The 24228-nt window shown below is 44.9% G+C and overlaps 1 protein-coding gene across 12 annotated transcripts in view; it reads right to left on the reverse strand.

Annotated features, from left to right (window-relative positions):
- The window catches only part of FRMD4A (FERM domain containing 4A), a 379365-nt gene that overhangs the window by 349822 nt on the left and 5315 nt on the right, over nt 1–24228 (reverse strand). For 8 of the 12 annotated variants that reach the window (XM_077945780.1, XM_077945786.1, XM_077945776.1 and 5 more), the window contains exon 1: nt 12994–13518. The exons of the other annotated variants lie outside the window; for them this stretch is intronic. In XM_077945780.1, coding sequence (XP_077801906.1) covers nt 12994–13086 — 93 coding nt within the window. In that variant the 5' untranslated portion in view covers nt 13087–13518. Of the gene's footprint in view, nt 1–12993; nt 13519–24228 lie in introns of those variants that run through there. 12 annotated transcript variants of the gene reach the window in all.

A 24228-nucleotide genomic window follows, 5' to 3' on the forward strand; every position in this document is an offset into this window, starting at 1 on the left:
ATCTAGGTATTGCCCCCTGAGAGTAATGTTGAATGGCACAGCACATGGCCTTGGGAGCTGGGGTTCTGCTCGTTGGGCATTGGTCTTCAGGAAGCCAAGTTGACCAGCAGGCTGACATGAGCACACCATTCTATGTTGTTGATTTCAAATCGACAAGTGCCCGTATGAATTTCCAGACTGCTTTTTTTTCTTAATGAGCTCCTCTCCCTAAATGCTCTGCTACTTGACAACCCAAAGCTGGGGCTCAGCAGGGGGGGAAGCTCCCTCTCCTTGTCCTCCCTTTAAGGATGGCATCTTAGCCTCTCCAGGCTGCTGTAACAAATCTCATAAACTGGGGAGCTTACAAACAACAGAAGTTTATTGCTCATAGTTCTGGAAGCTGGAAAGTCTAATATCAAGGCAGATTCGGTGCCTGGGGAGCGCTCACTTTCTGGCTTACAGGCAAACGTTTCTTCCTGTGTCCTCACATGGTGGAAGGGACTACTGAGCTCTTTAGAGCCTCTTTCATAAGGGCACTAACTGTCTCCCAAAGGCCCCATCTCTTAATGTCATTACTTTAGGGGATAGGATTTCAATATATTAATTTCAGAGGAACAAAAACATTCAGACCATAGCATATGGGAGTAACATCTTAATGACAGTCATTCCAGAAGGTGATACCCGCATTGCTGCCTACATGGGTGGACCCAGCACCTATGTACCAGGCCAGTGACAAAGCAAGGCTGTCACTGCCCCTGCAGAGGAAGAGCTTTTGCAGAGCCCTGGTGACTCTGCTCATCTACACCCAGGCACACAAATTTCACTTTGGTAACAAAATAGGCAAATTCACAAGCATCGGCACAGACTCGTGGGAGGGCCCCTGTACACTTGTCTGCTTTTAAAACTTCTCTTTCACTGATGTGAATTTCATGTGTCAGGGGTACCTTCTTACTTAAAGGAAAACTAAGAGGCTGGGGAAGGGGAACTAGGCATAATGTGACTGGGTGAACCCCACATAGAAAGCCTTTTCTGGATAGGATCTACACGGAAGACTTCATTCCTAGTGTCAGTGGCTGTTACTTACTTTCCTTCAGCCTAATTGGCAGAGAATAGCAGGATTTTCTTCTATAAGAACTCCACGAGGCCGGGCGCGGTGGCTCAAGCCTATAATCCCAGCACTTTGGGAGGCCGAGACGGGCGGATCACGAGGTCAAGAGATCGAGACCATCCTGGTTAACACGGTGAATCCCCATCTCTACTAAAAAATACAAAAGCTAGCCGGGCAAGGTGGTGGGCGCCTGTAGTCCCAGCTGCTCGGGAGGCTGAGGCAGGAGAATGGCGTAAACCCGGGAGGCGGAGCTTGCAGTGAGCTGAGATCCGGCCACTGCACTCCAGCCTGGGCGACAGAGCGAGACTCCGTCTCAAAAAAAAAAAAAAAAAAAAAAAAGAACTCCACGAGATCTTAGATGTGATTTCTTCCAATTTGATCCAAATCCATTTGCTTTTACAGAATAGATGTCGATCCCCACATTCAGAGTTCAAATTAGGACTTGCTCATTTCGGGCAGTTGATGGCTGGCTCCAGCCTAAGTTATACTTTCTAAATCTATTCTGGGACTCAGCTGGATTATGAAGCCCTGACCCATGATTACATCAAGCCATTGAAAAAAAAATTCAGAGGCAAAACAAAAAACAAAACAAAACAGGTTTTCCTTTCCTTAGGTCTTAGGACACCTAAGACTTAAGGGTAGAGTGCTGGCTTTTGACATGGGTGACCAATAGATGATACTGAAATTGGTGTTTCATCTTCTCTCTTGCCTTTATTTTGCAGGGGTCGTGGGAGCTGGAAAAGACCTAAGAGACAATTGCAGTTCCATTTTTCTGACATAGTGGCTGAAGGGAGGGACATTTAAAATAGGAACATGCTATTTCTTCAGTGCTATAGGGAGGAAACTCACTCTTGGCCTTAGTGGTAATAATCTTCACCCCCTGAGTCTCCACCACGGTCTCTAACTGCTCTCTCTGTCCAGGACCGACCTTACGGTGAGTAAAAATTGTTCTAAGAGTTTCTCTTTTTTCCCCATCTGCATTATTCCTCACTTCCTCTGCTGTGTTCTTTTTTCTACCCCACTGTGCCTGTTTTTCTGGAACACTATATATTAAGGCACTGCTTCTCAAACTGTCTTCTCTGTTATATGCCCCCAGAGAATTAGGTTTAGGATATCTGAGGTGGAGACCAGGCATCTGATCCGTGTACTGTACTTAGAAACACATGCCAATTCTTTTTGTTTTGTTTTGTTTTTTGAGATAAGATCTTGTTCTGTCACCCAGGCTGGACTGCAGTGGTGTAATCTTGGCTCACTGCAACCTCGACCTCTTGGGTTCAAACAAGTCTTCCATCTCAGCCTCCTGAGTAGCTGGGACTACATGTGAGTGCCAGCATGCCTGGCTAATTTTTTTGTAGAAACGGTGTTTTGCCATGTTGCCCAGTCTGTTCTCAAAACTCCTGACCTCAAGTGATGCGCCCACCTCTGCTTCCCAAAGTGCTGGAATTACAGGCATGAGCCACCATGCCTGGCCAACACAAAGCAATTTTGATGCATGCAGTTTGTGCAATCTTTTATGACAATGCTGCAATAAGGCAATTTCTTAGTCCTTATCTCACTTGACTATCAGCAGCATTTGAAAATCCATCATGGCCTTCTGGGATCCTCTTTCTGCCTCATTGGCTGCTCCCTGTTCGTCTCCAGTGCTGGTTCCACCACATGGAGCCCATCTCTAAGCTTTCGAGTGGCTTCGGGTCCAGTCTGCTGACATTTTTTCTTTCCATCCACGCACATTCCCCAGATGTTATCATACAGTCCTCTAGCTTTAAATGCCAATTTCCAGTGGTATACTGGAGACCGTGTAACTGTTATCAACTCTCTAGGGGCCGAAAAGCCCTGCTTTGTAATGTTTGCCAATTTACATGGTGTAAATTTCCTGCCATGGCCCATTTCAAGAGGATCATGTGTCATCACTGAATGTAGAGTTGAGAAGAAATCACATAATTGGCTCTGGAGAGCCTGTCAAGCCAGCTCCAGGGAACCCCTGATAATGTCCACACCTTATCTCCAGTACAGACCTCTCGTCCAAACACAGAACATATGTTTTTAACATCCTACTGTATATCTCCATTTGAATTTTTACTCATTATCTCAAGTTTAGCACATCAGGAATAGAACCCGGTCTCTCCCGCCCAGGCTGTCATCGCTGACCAGCTCTTCCTTCAGTGGTTCCGGTCTTGGTAAGCATCAGCTCCAGTCTACAGCTGCTCGGGGGGCCATTCTTGACTCTTGTCTTCCTCTCTCCCTTGACACCCAATCCATCAGGAAATCCCTCCAGCTCTCCCTTCCAGATAAATTCAGAGTCCATTCACTTCTCACCACCTCCAGGGTATCCGCTGGCCTAAACCATCATCATCTCTCACTGAGATGATTGTAGTAGTGACCTCATGCATCACCCTGATTCCAGCCTTCTTCTCTATCAACCTAGTAGCTAACGTCATCCTTCAGCCCCTGACCCACTGATCTTTTTCAGTCTTATCCGGAGTAAAACCCAGAGGTCATTCTCATGGTCTATGCAGCCTGTGCCAGCTGGGCTCCTAACTCGTCTCTGAGTCTTTATCATCACTTCTGCCCACCCCCATCTCACCCCTTCACTCTGCTCCAGCTACCCGCTTGCCATCTCTCAAGTACATCAAGTCCACTCCTGCCTCTGGCCTGTTGTACTTGCTGTGCCCTCTGCGTGGGATGTTCTTTCCCCACATGGCTGCATGGCTTACTCCCAGCTCCCTCCCTGTCCTTCCTTGAGAGCCACATTATATAACCATGCTGCACGCTCCGTCTCCCCCTGCTCCTTACTCTGCTTTATTTCTCTTTAGAGAACTTATCACCACTTGACATATTACCAGTTCACAAAAGTGCAGACAGACTTAGCTGTGTCTCTTGGGCCTAGAACACTGTCTGGCATGTAGTCGATGTTAAATAAAAAACTGTGAAATTAATAAATAAAACGTTACGTCCTAGGTATTCCATTCCCAGGGATATCTGTATTCTGGGACTGATTCTGTGAGGTTGGACTAGGACTGCATTTTCTAGCAATGATCAATATACTTCTAACCCTTAATGGTTTTCCTCATTAATGTTCCAATAGAGTGATTGGAGAAATTGTATCTAAATGATCCCTCCAATCCCTCCAATCACTCTATGGGAACGTTAATGAGGAAAGCCAGCCAGGCTTGGAAGCCTTTGGCATTTTTGAGAAAAGTCAGCAAGCAATGTAGGAAAATGATCAGAAGCATATTTCTGTCCTATCTCAAAATATCCCCACAAGGGTTCTGATTGGGAAGAAAAGGGATTGCCCATGAACCCAAAGGTGTTAATTGTGTAGTAGGATTTTAGGAAGTTTTTCATGATCCAGTTCACCAAGAAGAGCTAGCATCTTGAAATAAGTCACTGTTGGCCGGGCGCGGTGGGTCAAGCCTGTAATCCCAGCACTTTGGGAGGCCGAGACGGGCGGATCATGAGGTCAGGAGATCGAGACCATCCTGGCTAACATGGTGAAACCCCGTCTCTACTAAAAAATACAAAAAACTAGCCGGGCGAAGTGGCGGGCGCCTGTGGTCCCAGCTACTCAGGAGGCTGAGGCAGGAGAATGGCGTGAACCCGGGAGGTGGAGCTTGCAGTGAGCTGAGATCCGGCCACTGCACTCCAGCCTGGGCGACAGAGCCAGACTCAGTCTCAAAAAAAAAAAAAAAAAAAAAAAAAAAAAGAAATAAGTTCATCTGCCTACAAGCACAGACACACTACAACCCTGGCCCTTGAAGGACAATTCTGTTTTATTAAAGGCTTGAATTTATAACCACAAAGGGATTCTTTTTGTTCAGGTAGTCAGCATTCACTCAATGAATATTTGTTTATGCTATCTTTATCCCAGGCATTGTGTTAGGCTCTGAGACCTAGTACAAAAACTGACCAGGTCCTTTGAAGTATTAGTTATTGAGTGACCAGTAAGAGAAGACAAAAAAGAAGTTAAAATCCATAGATGTGGTTCATCCACTCCCAGATTAGAATAAAGATCCATGGCAGTTTCTTCTATATTGTTTTATGGATGTAGGATAGATAATATTATCCTCTGAGGCTCATTGATGAGTAAATACAAATAAAAGTGGATTGCTTTCAACTATGTGTTCAAAGAAAGTCTTATATTACACAGGTGGATAATATTCATTATGTTAGAGCAGTTTCTAAGAGATCTGTTTCAAAGCATGTAAAGAAAGCGATCTCCCCCTGGGCGGGCATGGTGGCCACACCTGTAATTCCAGCAGTTTGGGAGGCGGAAGAGGGTAGATCACTTGAGGTCAGGAGTTCAAGACCAGCCTGGCCAACGTGGTGAAACCCTCTCTCTACTAAAAATACAAAAATTAGCCAGGCATGGTGATGGGTGCCTTTCATCTCAGCCACTCAAGAGGCTGAGGCAGGAGAACCACCTGAACCCAGGAAGGGGAGGTTGCAGTAAGCTAAAATCATGCCACTGCACTCCAGCCTGGGTGACAGAGCAAGACTCCACCTAAAAAAAAATAAAAATAAAAATAAAAGAGAGAGGGAGAAGAAAGCTATCTTCTGCTTCTCCTGAGAACACGATTGACTTTGTGTACAATACGGCAGATTGAAAGACACACAAAAGGGATTTTGTCCATGCACCAGTCAAGAAAAGAAGCATACGGGAGAAGCTAGATTGGGTGTTTTTGATCTTAAATAGCCTGGAAGGAAGTCATGCACAATTCTAGACTCTATGACTTCAGAAGGCCTCAGGTAACTATCCAGAGACTCTCCTCAATGTGCTGGGCACTGCATAGGATGTCCCAGGAATATGGACCCCACTTTCAAGGAGCCTAGTTTTTTCCCCCTATTGAGAATGACACGACCCAAAAACCCAACGCAACCAACCCATTTATTTCTCTTTTATGTGACGCCACCAGAAAACACAAAAACTAGCTGATTTCCTTCTGCTAGCATCTTGCCCAAATCATTGATCTAGGTAATATTATTTCCTTGGGTCAGTTGTTCCTGGTATTGGCTACATGTTGGAATTACCTGCGGATTTAAATACTGATGCCTGGATTTTATCCCCAGAGATTGTGATGTACATGGTCTGGGGTACAGATAGGTTTTTAAAAGCTCCTTGAGTGTTTCCAAGGCAACAATAAAGTTGAAAAGCACTGCTTTAACATGACCCATGGCATAATGGCAAGGCATGAGGAGGGGACAAACTATTCAAAGAGGAGAACCATAGCTGAGTTTCAGGCCCAGCCTGAGAGCTGTCCTATTGCATAGGATGCTGAAATGCCTGGGAGTCCTGACCATTTGCATAGCGATTTGTAATCCTGCTTTCCACACCAGCTTGAGGAATGAAAACTCTGGAGTGGTACCCATAGAGACAGCCTTTCCTTCCCCACACTGAGCCAATAAGCAATGTCATTCTGCCCAAGATGAGAAGTCAATGGCTTAACATGACATAAGCTGCTATACGAAATAAAATAAATATTGGTTCACCAAGTTTGGGTCACTTAAAATTGCACGGGACTAACCAATGCAGGGAAAATGGCCTTCAATGTATTCTGTGAACCAGAGAATTGGAGTCCCCAATAGTCCGTGTTCTTTTTCTCCAGAGAGGCGTATATTTATAGAAGGAACAAAACCCCATACAGGATGAGGGGGCTGGCTAATAATATGTGTGAATACACTGATCTGTCTGAACAGTTCTTGGCTGCCTGTGCTCAATGGTAATAAATATCCACTGAAAGCCGTCTGCTGTATGTGTTTTCGGTAACGTCTCACACTTCCCTGCATGAATACATTCAGAATGTAAGCACCACACACTCAACTATAGAGACTCTGTTGTATTCCGAATTCTTAAGTTATGCAGCTTAGCAGCTGTGATAATGTAATGGTTTGCAAAATAATAGACTGGCAAGACGTCAACCTGGAATAACACATCATATAATGAATGATGTGGGTACAAAAAGGTTTAATTTATGCTGTGTTAAAAATATCGCTCCAGAAATATCCCACCATTTCAGTCTTTCCTAGACACACAAAAACCCTTTCACCTAAAATATTGGAATAATTGTGGTAAAAGAGAATGCTTTCTTGTCTCATTTTCCCCCCAATAAAACCATCGAATTTGTACTACTTTGTGAAGAGACCTATGATTTGAGTCTGATTGGCTGTTCGCGCATTAACTTTGTTCCACTTAAAGATGTACGGCATGGTCTTAGAGTTCCCAATAAACAAGAAAAGAGCATTTTGCTTTCTCCGCTTGTACTGACACGTAAGAGCGAACACATTTTCCACCAAAGATAATGGGACTTGTGGTAGGTTGGCATGGGGATGGAGGCTGTTCCAGTGTAGGTCTTAATTCTGATCCTCTTCTCGAATTTGCTCACTGAGAGTTTATATGAACTTTTAGATTTCATTCATTCTGTTATCTAGTGGATCTTTATTGCACTCCTGTTACAAACCAGGAACCCAGGGGTGTTCCCTGTCCTCAAGATGCCTGCATTGTATGGAGGATTATGACTGATGCAAACCAGAGGTTTCAATGCAGTGTGATTTGTGCTATGGTAAGGGAATTCTAGAGTGCTATGAGAGCCTGCAGGGAGAGCACTTACTCAGACTTGGGGAGGGGATGGGGTGCCTGGAAGAGCTTCCTGTAGAATTGCCTTTAGGCTGAAAGAAGTAAAGGGGGTGGAGGGAGGAGGCAGAAAGTGCCAGGAATATGAAAACACACACAAAGGCCCTAGGGCAAGAGCAATCTCAGTAGTTTAGAGGAACTGCAAACACGTCCTAGTTGGAGTATAACACTCCCAGAGTAAGGCGTGGGAAGAGGTGAAGCTGGAGGGCTGTGATTAGGAAAGGCCTTGTGATTTGTCCTTATCCTGAGGCAGAGAGCCACTTAAGGGTTTCAGTAGACAAGTGGCACAATCACCCCTCGGTTTTAGAAAGAGCACAGTGGCTGCAGCACAGAGCATGAACTGAGGGGAGCAAGACCTGACATGGTGAGAAGGCAATATGCAGGCGAGTGATGGTGGCGGGCTGCACCAGGGAACAAAGGAGCAGGACGGGGGAGACACGTCTCAGAGCTGGAATGGACAGTGCCTTGTGGCTGTGAGAAGGAGACGATGGAAAGAGAGGAGGCGGGAAGACGCCAGGATCTAGTTTGGGTTTTAGGAAGCTGGGGGTGTTAGAGGAGAAGCAGGATTATTAGGAGAGATGATGAAGTTCAACATGGACATGCTGGATTTGAGGTGTTGAGATGTTCAAGAGAACAGTGATGTCCAGTCCACCTGGGGGGTCTGTGGGTGTGGATATTAGAGAGGATAAGTCAACGGGGCAGAGGAACAATCCAATAGATGCGGGAAATTATGCTCCCACTTCAACAGATGATCTTACGGCTGGGAAATCAGTGGGTGAAAACAGAGATACAGCAACTCGGTAAATATTTGCTTGACTGAGTCCAAGCCCTCATAGGTGGGCATCTCAGGGTGTGAAGACATACACATTTCTCAGCTTCCTGGAGCCCAAACTAGAGCAGAGAATATAGACAGCAGCCTAGCAGATTTCACCTCCACTTAAAACCATAAACTAAAACAACGTGGGATGGGCTACATAAAAGGTTCACTCACTCATTCTTAGGCTTTGCATCTATAAAGGTAATCTCCAACATAAAACCATTTCCTCGTATTGCAAAGTTATACTAGTTTAATAAAAACTTTCCCCCTGCCCCAAGGCAAACTCCCAGAAAAAAATTTCCACATTTTCTCTTTCCTTAATTCACTTATATGTTTTGTTCTTACATTTATTAGAATTTTCCATGAAGTTCATTTTTACTTTACTTCTGGAATAAAAAACATCTGGCTTTGAGGGAAGAAACCATACAGAAGGATCTGGGCTTGAGTAAGTCGAGTTACTTGGGATTCACGTGTAGTCAGTTTGAAAGACTTTGTTTTCCACGTGTCTTACATAAAATTGGGAGTTCCAGAAAAGTTATCACCATGACACAATATACTGCTTTTCTTGGCTTTTAGCAAGTGAATAGCCCTAAAGGACGGCTCCAGGAGACAGGGAAGTGTGTCTAAATATAAAAAATTGCCATCTGTTATTAAAAATACAAGACTGGGTGCGGTGGCTCGTGCCTGTAATCCCAGCACTTTGGGAGGCTGAGGCAGGTGGATCACTTGAGGTCAGGAGTTTGAGAGCAGCCTGGTCAACACCGTGAAACCCTGTCTCTACTAAAAATACAAAATCATCCAGGTGTGGTAGCACACGCCTGTAATACCAGTTGCTCTGGAGGCTGAGGCAGGAGAATTGCTTGAACCCAGGAGGTGGAGGTTGCAGTGAGCCAAGATCGTGCCACTGCGCTCCAGCCTGGGCAACACAGCGAGACTCTGTCTCAAGGGAAAAAAAAAAAAAGATACAAGCCAAGTGTTCTTATACACAAAGACAGGCAATCTTAAAAACGATGCCTATCATTATGGACTGCATTTTATGTGATTGCCAGGTACTGTGTTAGGTCCTTGCATACATTTTTGGTGATCCTTTACAAGCACTGAAAAGGCGTGGTTATTGTGGATGGATAAACCAAAGCTGAGAAAGTTCGAGTCACTCTGTCAACGCCATATGACTCATAAATAGTCAATAGTCAAACAGCAAATAGTCAATAGTCAAACAGTAAATAGTAAAACTCGTAAATAGCAAATAGACAAGCCTCACCCTTGTCATCCCACCGTGCTGCTTTCTGTAGCACCTAAATTGTCTCTGTTACTTATTTTGCAGCTTAATTCTAGCCTGTATTACATTGACTTCTAATTGTTTTATTTATATAAACTTTACAGGCCTAATCTCTCCTCCCAAACCAAACATGGCATTTTATATTTCTTTCTTTCTTTTCTTTTCTTTTTTTTTTTTTTTTTTGAGACGGAGTCTTGGTTTGTCACTAGGCTGGAGTGCAGTGGCTCCATCTCGGCTCACGGCAACCTCCACCTTCTGGGTTCAAGCAATTCCCCTGCCACAGCCTCCTGAGTAGCTGGGATTACAGGCACACATCACCACGCCCGGCTAATTTTTTGTATTTTAGTAGAGACAGGGTCTCACCATGTTGGCCAAGATGGTCTCCATCTCCTGACCTCATGATCCGACCACTTCATCCTCCCAAAGTGCTGGGATTACAGGTGTTAGCCATCACACCAAGCCCATTTCATATTTCTTTCATGTTTCCACCCTCCCTAGCACAGTGATGGGCTCATGGCAGTCTGAAGAAGCATGAACAAGAACTAAGTCTGGTCTCTCAGGATTTGGTGGATGTCTAAGTTGCAGGGTTAAAAAGTTGCAATTCCTTCTTTCAACTCAACCTCTAGGCAGTTGGATACAGAAGCAATTGTTGAACCCTGGGCACCTAAGGGGACAGGACTGTTAGTGTCCTGGAAATCATGTTCTTCTATTTGGTTTTCACCACCTCTGAATGGCATGTCTTCTATATTACCTTTAATGTGAATACAGGTGACGAGGTGGTTATAACCCTTTTCTCAGGGCTAGGCTGCCATGCCATTGCTCCTCCAGAGAGCAAAGATGAAACATGATCCCATGGGTAAGGACATGCAATGCCAGGTCCCTGGATTTAGGTCCCACTCTGTCATTGACTGTATATTCCTATAGAGAACATTAAACCTCTCCATACCTTGGTTTCCCTATTTATACAGGACAAGGGTAGTAACCCCTGGGCTCTGTGCCTTGTTAGTAACTTGCGATGGTAAAGCAGGGGAATGGACTGAAAGCCTTATAGAAATGTAAGGTCTTCCACGTCATTAGATACTGTGAGACAATGGAAACCGCTGACGGAACTGAACAAACTGCTGTTGCTTTACACTCCCAATGGAAGAGTGCCGGCTCTCAGCGTTTGCCCTTTCCTCTCCTCCTCTTCTATGAACACGGGACTCCATTCTGAAAATTGTCACAGAATTGTCAATTCCACTGACCCACGGTGTAAGATGTCCAGTGGAATTGACAGGAAATCGTACATTTCAATTAGTTCCACTTCCCATTGCTGTGGAGGGTGAGGTGCTACCTTACCTTCACGGGGAAGACCCAGTGCTCCAAGGCTGTGCTGCACGGGAGGGCCCCAGAGAGCTCAGACCATACTCACATTAAGGCCGGTGTAACAATGGGGTGTGCTCAAGGGCAGAAAATAGCCCTGTGTGCTTTGAAGGCAAGTGTGTGCAAACATATCCAATAACAGATATGTTTTGTGTAAGATACTATATCCCTATATTGTCAATTTTTCTAAAATTGGTAAACAATGACTAACAGAAGTGGTAACTGCATATATTTGAATTTATGCAAACATACATGATTTATTAAGCACTTTATCTGGAGATCATAATGGTATAAATGGAGGTTTCCGGGTGACTGGATTTGTGTGTGTGTGTGTGTGTGTGTGTGCGCGCGTCTATAAAGGATAAGTATCTGCTCAATATTGCCATTCGCAGGGCCCTAAGGCACACAATTCACATTTCCATGTTAGTATTTGTGAATCAATATCTTAATAATAGAACACATGATAAAAATTTAGTTACCATACAGACCAAAGAGTTTTCACTAACACCTAACATCACACTCAATAGCAGCCTGATCCATGCGTAAATTTTGCTATCACTGATGGCCTAAGCTCTAAGCTATTGGTATAACACGAAATACACAGTAAGTATTTAGTACATATTAGTTGATGATCTTGACATTCAGAACAAGAAATAAGTCTCAAAATCAAGACCTACACACAACTAGAATGGAAAGCGAAGTTTTTTTTCATTATTCAAATGGCAGAAAAATGTAACTCATCAAAACTCAGGAAATCAACCTTGCCTAAGTATTTAGTTAGCCCCTCATATTTTTAAACCTTTAGTTGTTTTTTTTAAAAATTAAACATCACTGAGTAGTAAGTATACCAACCAGAAAAAGTCACTTGAATTCAATTCTGATCTTTATAAGATGCTGCATATTGCTGATCTGGCGAGAGAGCGTCATGTGAGGCTGTTCGCTTTATCAGGTCTTGGACTACACCGTAACTGAAGACGTCTATGTAGGTGACGAAAACTCATGCAAGGGCTTGCCACGATTCAAACACGGGCTTTTGGGATTTCTGAGACCAACAGAACTGCTGTACGCTTTGTGGGTGTAGGGATTCCTCCTGCGTGTTGAGCCTGTCACCCCAACGACAACCAGCTTTGCATTAACTACAGTCAGCCTCAAACTGCATCTGTTACTCCAGAGAAGGACAAATCCTTATTATTATTTTATAGGATCTTCTCTGCTAGAGACTTCCAAAGTAAACATGCTTTCAGGAAATTAACAGAGCAATTTTAAGCCAAAATCCATAGTATTAAAAACAAATAAACCCCAAATGATAGCAATGTATTTGGGGACAAAAAAAAAAGCTTTTAATCAACTGCCTGCATAATTTAAACCACCAAGGCTTTGAAGCTCCTTCACATCACCATCACCTCCCTTTTAGTCACTGTCACCCAGCAGAAGGAATTCACAGCCCTGCTGCACTAATCAGTATGTTTCAATAAACACAGAAGAAATCAGTTTCGCAACCCCCATGCATTTCTCAGCAAGCACTCAAATCTTTCAAACCCATTCCGGGGGAAGTTCCCGACCCAATCTTATCCCTCGTATTTCATCTCTAAGAGCACCCCTCCCCCATCCGAGATCCACAAGTTACAAAAATTACTGTTTCAGGTTTCTCATCGTTATCTGTTAAAAAACTAAAATTACAGATCAGATAGTATTCTACAGTCCCAGGAACTCCAACTGTTTGGGAACGTGAGTGACAGAAGTAACGCGGTATACAATGAGAAAAACATCTCCCTGTCTTTGGAGCAATTGAGAAGCAAACAGCCCGCCACGTAGCTTACCCTTTCAACGCTGCGCCTTCTCAGAGATCCATAAGGAATTTTCAGTAAAAGTCTTTGGGATCTATTCGGAGCCACTGCAGCCTGAACCACCATGGTGTACAGCTGTGTCTCTCTCTCTCTCTCTGTGTGTGTGTGTGTGTGTGTGTGTGTGTGTTCCCAGCAAAGGGAGAGAAGGAGCCTCCCTCAAAAATAAGTTATGGTCTCCTGGAGGGTTCCCAAATATCAAATAACTGAAAGAGTTTTTCTTTCGACCATCTGAGTCAAGATGTGGTTTGTCAGGAGGAGGGGGGATGGGAAGAAAGAAAACCAGCCCAAGTTCTGCAACTTCAGCGCTCACGAAGCAACATCTCTAGCTTTCTTCCATCTGTCCCTCTGCACAGCTGGTTCAGCGAGACTGCGGTGTCCCGCTCGTGGGCAAGTAACGCTCCTGGGGAGACTGATCCAGAAATGTCAACTTTGCTTCTTGTGGCTGCAGATGGTAACCAGGTCAGTTGTCTAATCAAAGCTCTATCAGACGTATTATTCATTCCATCACGTGACTCCCAAGCCCCTCGGCTGTACAGTAGGTCACATGCTCACCTTAAAAAGACTATTTGGAATATCACCATCTGGAATGGAGATTAATGCAGAATCCTACATTCTGATTTCACTCTCTTCTGAACGGAGGAACGATATTTGACGACCAGAGACAGAACACATCAGGGACCTCTTTGCAGTCATAAATTCTATCTATAAAACCGAGCATCAGACATGTATATCTGTTTTCCCTTCCTGCTTTCTAACACATAAAAATAAACACACGGGTATTACTCACTGTATATGTGAATACAGTCCACGGAGAGAAAGTATGAGGGAAAGAAGAAGAAACTGCTTCAATCACATGATTCAGATGAATCGAATCAAATCGAGCAGACTTGCGTTTGGCACCTTGTCATTTAAATGTTTGTGTTATAGAACATTTATTTTTATGCATGCCAGTAACCAGTAAACGCGAAGAAACTATGTTTCATTTTACAAGGTTGTGTCGAAGCAGACTCATCCATCAAGTCTGTCAATTATTTTCTGATCACATTGTGTAATTTCGGATCAGACAGCTTTCTTTGACGGATGGCATAAATGGTTTCAAACGTTAATTTTTCCGTAATATTTTCCTCTACCTGCCCCATCTCTACTCCTCCCTAAATCGGCTTATTTCCATAGCAGAAAAAATTACTACAAAGAAAATCAAGTAAGGGGCTTCCAGGATATGGGGTATGTTCGGATTTTTTTTCTTTTTCTTTTTAAAGCATTTCTACATACACTGCTTCTGTCTGTTCTGAGTTTTACGAAAGGAATGGCCATTCCCTTTGCAGTCATCCCCTGGTTTTTGGTGTTAGCCTCATACACTCTGGGCACCAGCTTTGAGACACTGTCTGCAGACTAGTGCTGAGTTTATTGAAAATGACGGAAAAGAAGGTTCTGTTTATTCAAACAAACCTAATAGGAAATGGGGGTGGGGTGCGAAGGGAAGAAGCAGAGTTTTACACTATGAGAAAATGAATCAGAAGAAACAGGAGAGGGGTGCCATAGCGGCGGCGGCAGCGTGCAGACTGGAAACCTGGGTTCAGCCCTCCAACGCAGACACACATCGCAAGTCAGTTAAAGAAAGCATCGAGTTGATGTGGGAAGTTCCAAATATACAACAATTGGGCTTTGTTCGTAATTGGTTCCATGTGTGCAGTGGGAGAGTCAGTGAGAGGGTGAGAGAGACAGGGGGAGATGGAAACCTCTTCACCACGGCTCACACGGCGTCTTTGGCGAGGTGGTTTAGGTTTACATCTCTTTCTTCCCTCTTTCTTGCTTCTTGCCTGCACTGCCTGGTTTCAGAGTACTGGCGGGGGGTGGGAAAAAATCTGGAACGATACCCGATGATTGAGCCAAAGCAAGAGAAACTCATTTCTTTGTAAAACTGCACTTGACGTTGTAACGGTTTTGAACAAAGGATAGGCACATTTTCAGAACACTTTATCTGTTCAGAGTCAAGGCATGTCATTCTTCCAGCTCAGTTTTGGAGTTGGTGGAGGGGACAATGATGAGATGGACTGAGAAGCCACTGCCTCTTCTGTGACCCAGGCCAGGGCAAAGCCCCGGGGAGCTGAATTTATTTACATTTGACTAAATGCAACTTCCTGTTTCCCAGGGGTATTAATGAGTGTTTCACTGGGGGGCTTAGGCTTATGGCATAGTTCAGACCATAAGGGACATTTTGATGAACTAAGTGCAAATAAAACAAAAACACATGCATTTGATTAAGGTTAAAATACATATAGAAGAGAATGTTAATGGAAACAAAAATAACCCTGGGCCAGACTCCCACACATCTGAGTCTCACACATTCCACATCCTTCCCTTGGGAGGCGGGGAGAAGGATCACTTTTCATATTAGCACAAGAGTCTCCTCCCAGATAATGGAGCCCTCCCCAGTCCCTGCGGAGTAGGTGACCACCTCCTTGGAGTGATTTAAAGGCTCTCAAAGGTTGGCTTGTCCAAAATTATCTTTCTGCTTGTCTTGCCATGTGTGTTGGAGACTTACACATTCAAAATTAATTGTTGAGTTAAGGTCTTTAAAAAAAAAAAATAGAGACAGGGTCTCACTATATTGCTCAGGCTGGTCTTCAACTCCTGGACTCAAGCAATCTTCTCGCTTCGGCCCCCCCAAACTGCTAGGATTACAGGCATGAGCCACCATGCCTGGCCAAGTATTTCTTTCCATTGTTAGAATACAAATGTGTTTCACCGGAAGGGATATGCATTCATACTCTCACAGTTACGACCACTTTAGGAGAAGCGAGGGGAGCGAATGTTCACTGAGCACCCACCCATTGCCAGGCCACATGCTGTGAGGTTATCAAAGGTTACTTCCAGGGAAGAAATGAGTTTCATTATCCCTGTTTTAGAGGTGAAGACACTGGTGCTCAGAGGGGTTTAACAAGTTGGCCATGGCAGCACAGCTAGAAATGTCAGAGCTAGGATGAAAACCAAAGTCAACTGGTGTGATTTCAGGGTCCAGCTTGCTGTCCCACGGGACTTTATCAGACTACAGCAGTTTGGAAATCCCAAAGGAAGATACATCTGTTGAATCCAACAGGAAAATGGAAAACTCTGTCTTTGAAAAGAAGAGAATGTCAATACAGGAAACTGTTAGATTGAGCAATTTTAGAGTTTCTGGAGCTGCTGCTTTGATGTCACCAGGAGTAAGGCACAGGGGATGGAGGGGCTAAGAAGCACAAAGGGGAGGCGGGGAGGCTGGCCTAAGTGGTCAAGGAAGGAGCCGAGTTATTAGAGCTGGGAGAGCCAGGGTCACCTACTAGAGGCTGGAAACTTGGAGACCCATCCAGTGGGAGATTCAGCCACTGCTGGAGCCTTCATTCATGGTCAAGGGGAGGTGAGGAGAAATTCCTGGCCCTTCCTTTCCATCCGACTTCCAGTCTCCTGGCAGCATCTTCCAGCTAGTTGAAAGGGAACTCTGGAAATAGCCATGTAGGCAGGGCAGGGAAAGGGTGAGCCATAAATCTGAGTATATGCGGCTCCAGGCCAGCCCTGAGGGACTGAGACATTGGACCAAAGGACTGGGAAATGGTAAATTAAGGGTGAACTGAAAAGAACAGCAAGAGGAGGTGGTACACGGTGGCTGACGCCGGTAATCCCAGCACTTTGGGAGGCAGAGGTGGGTGGATCACCTGAGGTCAGGAGTTTAAGACCAGCCTGGCCAACATGGTGAAACCCCGTCTCTACTAAGAACACAAACATTAGCTGGGCATGGTGGTGGGTGCCTGTCATCCCAGCTACTTGGGAGGCTGAGGCAGGAGAATGGCTTGAACCCAGGAGGTGGAGGTTGCAGTGAGCTGAGATCTCACCACTGCACTCCAGCCTGGTAGGCAGACAGCACGAGACTCTGTCTCAAAAAGAAAAAAAAAAAAAAAAGAACAGCAAGAGGAAAACCTACGAAAAAATATTACATAGAAAGAGCAGGTTGTTTTCAGGATGGCAGATGACACGGTACTCTCAGCATCCAGGAAGGGCCTAATGGCTGCTGGATGTGGGGTGGGAGTCATGGGGGGAAAGATGCCTCAGGGATAGGGGGCAGTCAACAAACTGTGTGCAGGAGAGGGAGATGTAGAAGACACTCCGGTTCTAGACTCTCTGAAGCTGCTGCTTTTGATGCCTCAGGGAGCAGCGCACTTAAGGCTGGCAAAGCCTTTTGTTTGTTTGTTTTGAACATTTCCTTCCAGTCTTGGTGAAAATGTTTGCATTAAAATCCTGGAAGGAAAATACATAGAAATCCGTTGAGCCAGGTTTCAGGAAAGTCACTGATCTTGACATGCCACAGCAAGATGTATCAAAGCAAATGGGTGTTCTTGGTCATGAATAGCAGGGCGTGAAAGGGGTGGGGGGAATGGGGGGGAATATTCCATCACAGAGAGAGCATTTTGCAATGCTGGTGATAATAGAGGCAGCAGCAGGACGGGGAAGAGTCTGCTGGGCCAACGTGTATGCGCGGTCACAGGAGGGGCCTCACAGATGAAGTCAGTGCCCGTGTGGATGCATGCTGAAAAGCCACGTGAAGGTTAAATGATCTCCTGATGGAATCCGGGGCCCTGGCACGGACATGCGGCCTGATCATTGCAGCCCAGGGTGATCCTGATGAGCCGGCCTCAACTATTTGTCCAACCGTTTGCCCAATGCCTGAAATCACCACTAGTGAGGCTGACCTGTCTGTTCCCTGGAAGTCCACTCACATGTGTGTCTGACCTCAGAACTGCCACTTGCTGGCACTAAGTAAACTCATTTGCATTGCTTTATTTTGTTCATTTGGCAGAATACTGAAAGGACAGGTCACAGGACAGAGAGGTTTCAGCTGGGGAGGTGACTGAGGTCACACTGTATAATAGGTGCTGTCATGACACTCCCAGGGCAGAAGGCAGGCTGAAGCCAGCATGAGCCCCAGCAGAAGGGGCAAAGGATGGTGAGCTGGAGGAAGAGATGGGAAGGTGACCTGAGGGGCCACTCTGATTTTGTTCCTTATCATTCCTTCCCTTGTAAAAGGTGAAATACCACTTACATGAAGGAAACGGAAACAATCCAAAGCTGACCGTGTAAATATCTGTCCTAGCTTCCATCTTGAGCCATACTTCCTTGTAACATCTTGCAGGCTGTTAAAAGCGGGCTCTTTCTCAGTGTCGTTTGAGGTCTCCAGGCAATAGGTGGCAACTATTCCCACCTTCTCCCACATGCCAATCAAGAAGTTAGGCCTCTAAGCAGGACATGCACAAGGGGTGTCTGAGAAGCAGGTTTGAAACCCCTCAATGACCTCACCTACAGGCTGTAGGAGGAGGGAGAGGGAGACAAAAAAGAGGAGTGTGGGGCTCAGGGAAAGAGAGGCGCCTGAAATGGCTCATTGGAAGAGAGGCATCATTTGGACCAGGGAATCGCAGGGATAAGTCCCCAGAGATTCCCAGCAAAAAACCCACAAGGCACCCTGCAAGAACAAGAGGTGGGTTTAAACACCCATCAGTCCCAGAGAAAGCCAAGGCCAGCCCAGCCAGGCATGGTGGCTCAAGCCTATAATCCCAGCACTTTGGGAGGCCGAGGCAGACGGATCCCCTGAGGTCAGCAGTTCAAGACCAACCTGACCAACATGGAGAAATCTCGTCTCTACTAAAAATACAAAATTAGCCAGGAGTGGTGGCGCGTCCCTGTAATCCCAGCTCCTTGGGAGGCTGAGGCAGGAGAATTGCTTGAGCATGGGAGACGGAGGTTGCGGTGAGCCGAGATTGTGCCATTGTACTCCAGCCTGGGCAACAAGAGCGAAGCTCTGTCTCAAAACAAAGCAAAAACAAAAACAAACAAAAAAACCCAAAACCCAAGGCCAGCCCATGACAGCTCAGGCACATAAAGCTCTCTGCTGGGCCCTGGCCTTTGGTCCACCTCAGCTCTGGAGGGGTGAAGACAGGGCAGTGAGTATCAGGGAGGTGGGTGGGATGCAGGGGAGGGATTTGGAGGTGGAGCCACACACTCAGGGCTCCCACTGCAGCCATCGCCCAAACCTGCCCCCAGCTGGGGGATGGGAGAAACCATCACTTTGATGGAAGCTGGTGTTGTAATTATTGTCATGTGAAGCAGGGAAGAGGAGCAGTAGGATGAAATTGAACCAACACATATGCAGGAAGAAAACATATTCTTCCTAATACCCTGCCTCGATCATTACACATTCTATGCGTGTAACAAAATATCACATGTCCCCCATAAATATATATGTGTATTATGTATCAATACAAAAATGAAACATAGCTAAATCTTCAAAAAGTACATTCTTAAAAGACTTGGAAAATTCCTAGAGCAGGAGGGGGAAGTTTGGAAGGGAAACTCTGTGTTTCTTCAACATTCCACCCCCATCCCATTACCTCCCGACCCAGCTATAGCCTAGGTAATTCATGTCATGTCTCATTAGAGGAAGCTGAGACTGAGGTTAGACAAACAGAAAGGCTGCCTACATCCATAATTTTCTGTTTGAAAACTGGCTGGAATTTAGGTCAAACATGAAACCCAATATCCGTAAGAACAGGACCAAGACATCAAGCAACACTCCTGTCACCAGACCTCACAGGCCCAGGGCCTGCGAGATTATCTCCAGCTCACCAGTGTGGGAAAGTGTAGCTTTTTCTTGGTTTCACCTACGGTTTGCTCTAACACAATGCACTGTTTGCAGTATCTGTCTTTGGACAGACTTTTCCTCCTCCTGTGCCATTTGGAAGACTCTGGGTAGAACTGTACCTAGCTAGGGTGGGCAGATACATTTTTCCCTCCCTCCCTCCCTCCCTCCCTCCCTCCCTCCCTCCCTCCCTCCCTCCCTCCCTCCCTTCCTTCCTTCCTTCCTTCCTTCCTTCCTTCCTTCCTTCCTTCCTGCCCTCCCTTCCTTTCTTCCTTCCTTTCCTTCCTTTTTCCTTTCTTCTTCCTTCCTTCCCTCCCTTCCTTTCATTCTTTCTTCCTTTTTTCTTCTCTACCTCCTTCATCCCTCCCTTCCTTCCTTCCTTCCTCCCTCACTAACTTCCTTCCTTTTCTTCTGTCCTTCCTTCTCTCCCTCCCTCCCACCCTTCCTTTCATCCTTTCTTCTCTTCCCTTTCTCCTTCCTTCCTTTTCTTCTTTCCTTTCTTTTCTTCTGTCCTTCCTTCTCTCTCTCCCTCCCACCCTTCCTTTCATCTTTTCTTCCCTTTCTCCTTCCTTCCCTCCCTTCCTTCCTTACGTTTCCTTCCTTCCTTCCTTTCTTCCTTCCATTCCTTCCTTGTTTCCTTCCTTTCTTCCTTCCCTTCCTCCCTCCCTTTCATCCTTTCTTCCCTTCCTCTTCTTTCCTTGCTTCCTCTCTTTCTTCTCTTCCCTTTTCTCCTTCCTTCTTTTTTCCCTTCCCCTCCCCTCCTTTCCCTTCCCTTCCCTGCCTCTCCCTTCTTTCCCTTTCCTTGCTGGACTGCAGTCTAGGCTTCATTTAATACTTCATTTAATACTTATCCTCCATGAGCAGCCAGGCAAATGAGATAAAAGATGTTTAGACTGAATTGTGCAGTTTGATTCCTGCTTATCCTTGCTGGGAGAGGGTGTGGTGTTCTAGAATAAATGGTCAATTCCTTGCTTCTGCCATGACACTGTCCATGCTCTTCTTGTATACTGTACTAAGCTCTATCATACTGGCTTCATCCTTGTCTAAATGGATTGTACTATTTTCATTTATTGCTTATGTTACTTCATTCATTCAACCACTATTTTATTGAGTGTTTAATAAAATAAGGCAACTCCCTTATATGGCATATTCTATTACAGGCACTATTCTAAAGTTTTAAAATATTTAATTTATTTAGTTCTCATTACACTTTATCAAATAGGTACTCTTATTTTCCCTGGATGAAGACAAAAGGACTGAGGCACAGAGATTGAAGTAACTCACTCAGGGTCGCAATGAGAGGCTCCAGAGTCCATTGACTGCCTCCCTCTTCTGTGTTACTACAACGGATCAAGTGCTGAGCCAAGAACCGGGGATGCAAGGGAACTTTTGCTTATTGGAAGAGTTTTCTTTTGTTCCTCAAACTCAGCTCCTCTCTGTGATGAGGTGTCTGTGGTGAAGTGAAAGACTGCTGACCTTAGCCCTGAGTCTGCATGTGAAAATGTCATCACAAGGGGAAGCAGACCTGGCCCTCTTCCAGGGCAGAGAGGAAAATGCAGCCTATGTTGCATGGGAACTTCACGTGCTAATCGCACATCCCAGAATCTCACTCAATCTTTATCATAGCAAGCATCAATCACTCAATCTTTATCATAGCAAGCACCAATCATAGAAAATGTCAAGTCTACCGAACACCCACCCAACAGGATGAAACAATGTTTGTGAAAGTTCTTTGTAAACAAGACGTGTGCACCTTCCCTTTTCTTCCAGTCTCAATTCTGCACATGGTTTTCCTGTTGTCTCATTTGCCACAACAGCCTCCTGTACTTCACCATCTAGCCTTTTGCCTCTTCCTGTCTGTTCTGCTATAAGGTCCATGTTTCATCTGCCTGAATTCCTAAAAGGCCATCCGGCTTAGCCACATATTTTGAGGGGTAAAGAGACTTCTTCCTGAACCTTTGAGAGCTCCCTGTTTAGTAGATTTCATTTGAGTAACTATGACTACAGAATTAATTCACCCAGGTTAAGAACCTCTATCCCCATCAACTGAAAATCACACATCACAAAGGAAGCTAGACCTTATCCTCTTGCAGGGCAGGGAGAAAAATGTACCATCTGCAGCCTGGAAACCTCACGTGAGAATCAGCCATCCCAGGATCTCACTCGATCTTTCTGGCAAGGATCTAGCCATAGAGAATGTCAAATGTGAATGACCCATGTGGAAGATGAGTCAGCATCTGTGTTAGAAGGTCTTGCTTTATGGACATCAAGGACGAGGCCCATCAGCATGCTTGCAGGTTGTTCAGCTCTTCATCCGCAGACAGAGATCTTGCTCACAAGCTGCAGATGGATTTTATGCCTCCACGTGAAGGTCCTTCACATCTGGTCTTGATATGATTTGTCCCCATGAGAACTCCACTTGCTCTTCCCAGCATGAGACCAAATCAGGTCATCAGTGGCTATAGCCTGGCTAAGGGCTATTCTACATGGTAGTAATGGCTTATTGTGTGTGCTATTAGGAGTGATGTTATGCCCAGGGTCCGAGGAATCAACGCTCTTGCAAGATGGCTATGTGATTAAGCGGGTAATAAGCTGACCTCCAAGAAGCTGGCTGTGTCGATTGGCTTTCAAGATCATTTTGCAAAACCCTTTTTCATGTGCTGTCAGTTGTGGACAGATTTTGATAACTAGCATTGATTTGTCATGTTTATGAAGCGCAGTTTCACAGGGTAAACTGTGTAATTGCACCTGGAATGGCAATATAAATAATGTTCTTATCTATGGTATTGACTGCCCAGGATTCGCTAAATATATATGGCATACCTCCAAACAGAGCCAATAGCTGTTGACTCGATTTTTACTAGGCTTAGCTCTCAAATTTCAGGTGTCTTAATAAGCATTGGGTGGCGAATGATCAACTTTTACATCTGTTTCTAATTTCCGTGCTTCCTTTTTCCAGGAGGAGAAATTTAACAAGCAATTTTCTTCAACAGGGGAATAGTTCATCTTGGTTCAAGTAATCCCTCTGGTGCTGCAAAGGACAATGGCTTTCTTTAGGGCCATCAGATGGCTTTCGCTCCTGTGCCCAGGGTCATATCACTCCCAGGGTCAACTGTCCATTTGCTCATGGACATCCGGGATGAGTCACATGTATATTTTCCCAAAGTGAGGAAGGAAGAAAAGAAAGCATGTTGAATCTGCTTTTGTGATATACTGTTGCTTTGAAGCCTCATGTCATAGGAATATGGTTTATCTTGAATGTGTTCTAGAGTATACCCAACATCCTGTAAATCAAAACACCGAAATGCAAGCTTTGACCAGAATGGGTAAAACACCTCCAGTGCACAAATCCTTGTAGGTAGATGAGGATGACTAGGGGATTCTAACTGTTCTTGCTTGCTGGGGGTACTCTATTCTATGAATTTTAAACCTCTATGGCACAAATGCAGTTAATAGACTGTTGACATGAAAATTACATGAGATAGCACAGTTCTGCCTATGAGAACAAGGGTAGTAAGAAATGACATTAAGGCAGCTGGGAGCAGTGGCTCACGCCTGTAATCCCAGCACTTTGGGAGGCCGAGGTGGGCGGATCATGAGGTCAGGAGATCATAGACCATCCTGGCTAACATGGTGAAACCCTGTCTCTACTAAAAATACAAACAAACAAACAAAAACGGTTGTAGTGGCAGGCGCCTGTAGTCCCAGCTACTCAGAAGGTTGAGACAGGAGAATGGCATGAACCCAGGAGGCGGAGCTTGCAGTAAGCTGAGATCGTGCCACTGCACTCCAGCCTGGGTGACAGTTCGAGACTCTGTCTCAAAAAAAAAAAAATAAATAAATAAAAAGAAAAAGAAAAAAGAAAAAAGAAAAAAAATGACATTAAGGCTATATTCTGATTTGCATACTATAGAACAATGTCTTTTAGACCTCATTCCATGAGCAAGGGGGAGCCATTTAAAGTTACTTTTAGGAAGGAAGTGACACCGTCCAATCTGAGTTTTGGGGACTTGATTGATAAAAGATGAATGGCAGAACAAAGAACCAGGGTTTATTGGAGGCTGAGAGAGCAGTTACAAGATTATTGCAATTGTCCAAATGAGAAATGATTAAGTGCAGAACTAGGACATTGTTCTTTTACAATTTCTATTCTGATAGACTAGAGGAAGGATGGTCCTATTAGTCAAAATAAATGCACAGGAGGAAGGGAAGGTTTGGGGAGATGATAATGAGTAGCTTGGGGAAGACAGAGCTTCTAATGCCTGAACATTTTGACCTGGAACTTAGCAGAGGAGTCAAGTCTGTAAATGCAGCTTTGGATTTCAACAGCAGACTACCAATCACTAAATAAGTTATCAGTTAAGTGTGAGGGCAGACGTTCAGTAACACACAAATTTACTTCTCATGCACCTTTACTGGAAGATGTCTCCAGCAGAAGAATGTTAGAAGGGAATATGAATTCCAAGAAAAGAACTGATCACAGGAGAGGTACCAAGGGAGTTTCCAGAATAATAGAAAAGAGGATCCTCAAGAAGACAGTCATG

This window comes from Macaca mulatta, chromosome 9 (genome assembly GCF_049350105.2).
Source record: "Macaca mulatta isolate MMU2019108-1 chromosome 9, T2T-MMU8v2.0, whole genome shotgun sequence".
Lineage (NCBI taxonomy): Eukaryota > Metazoa > Chordata > Mammalia > Primates > Cercopithecidae > Macaca > Macaca mulatta.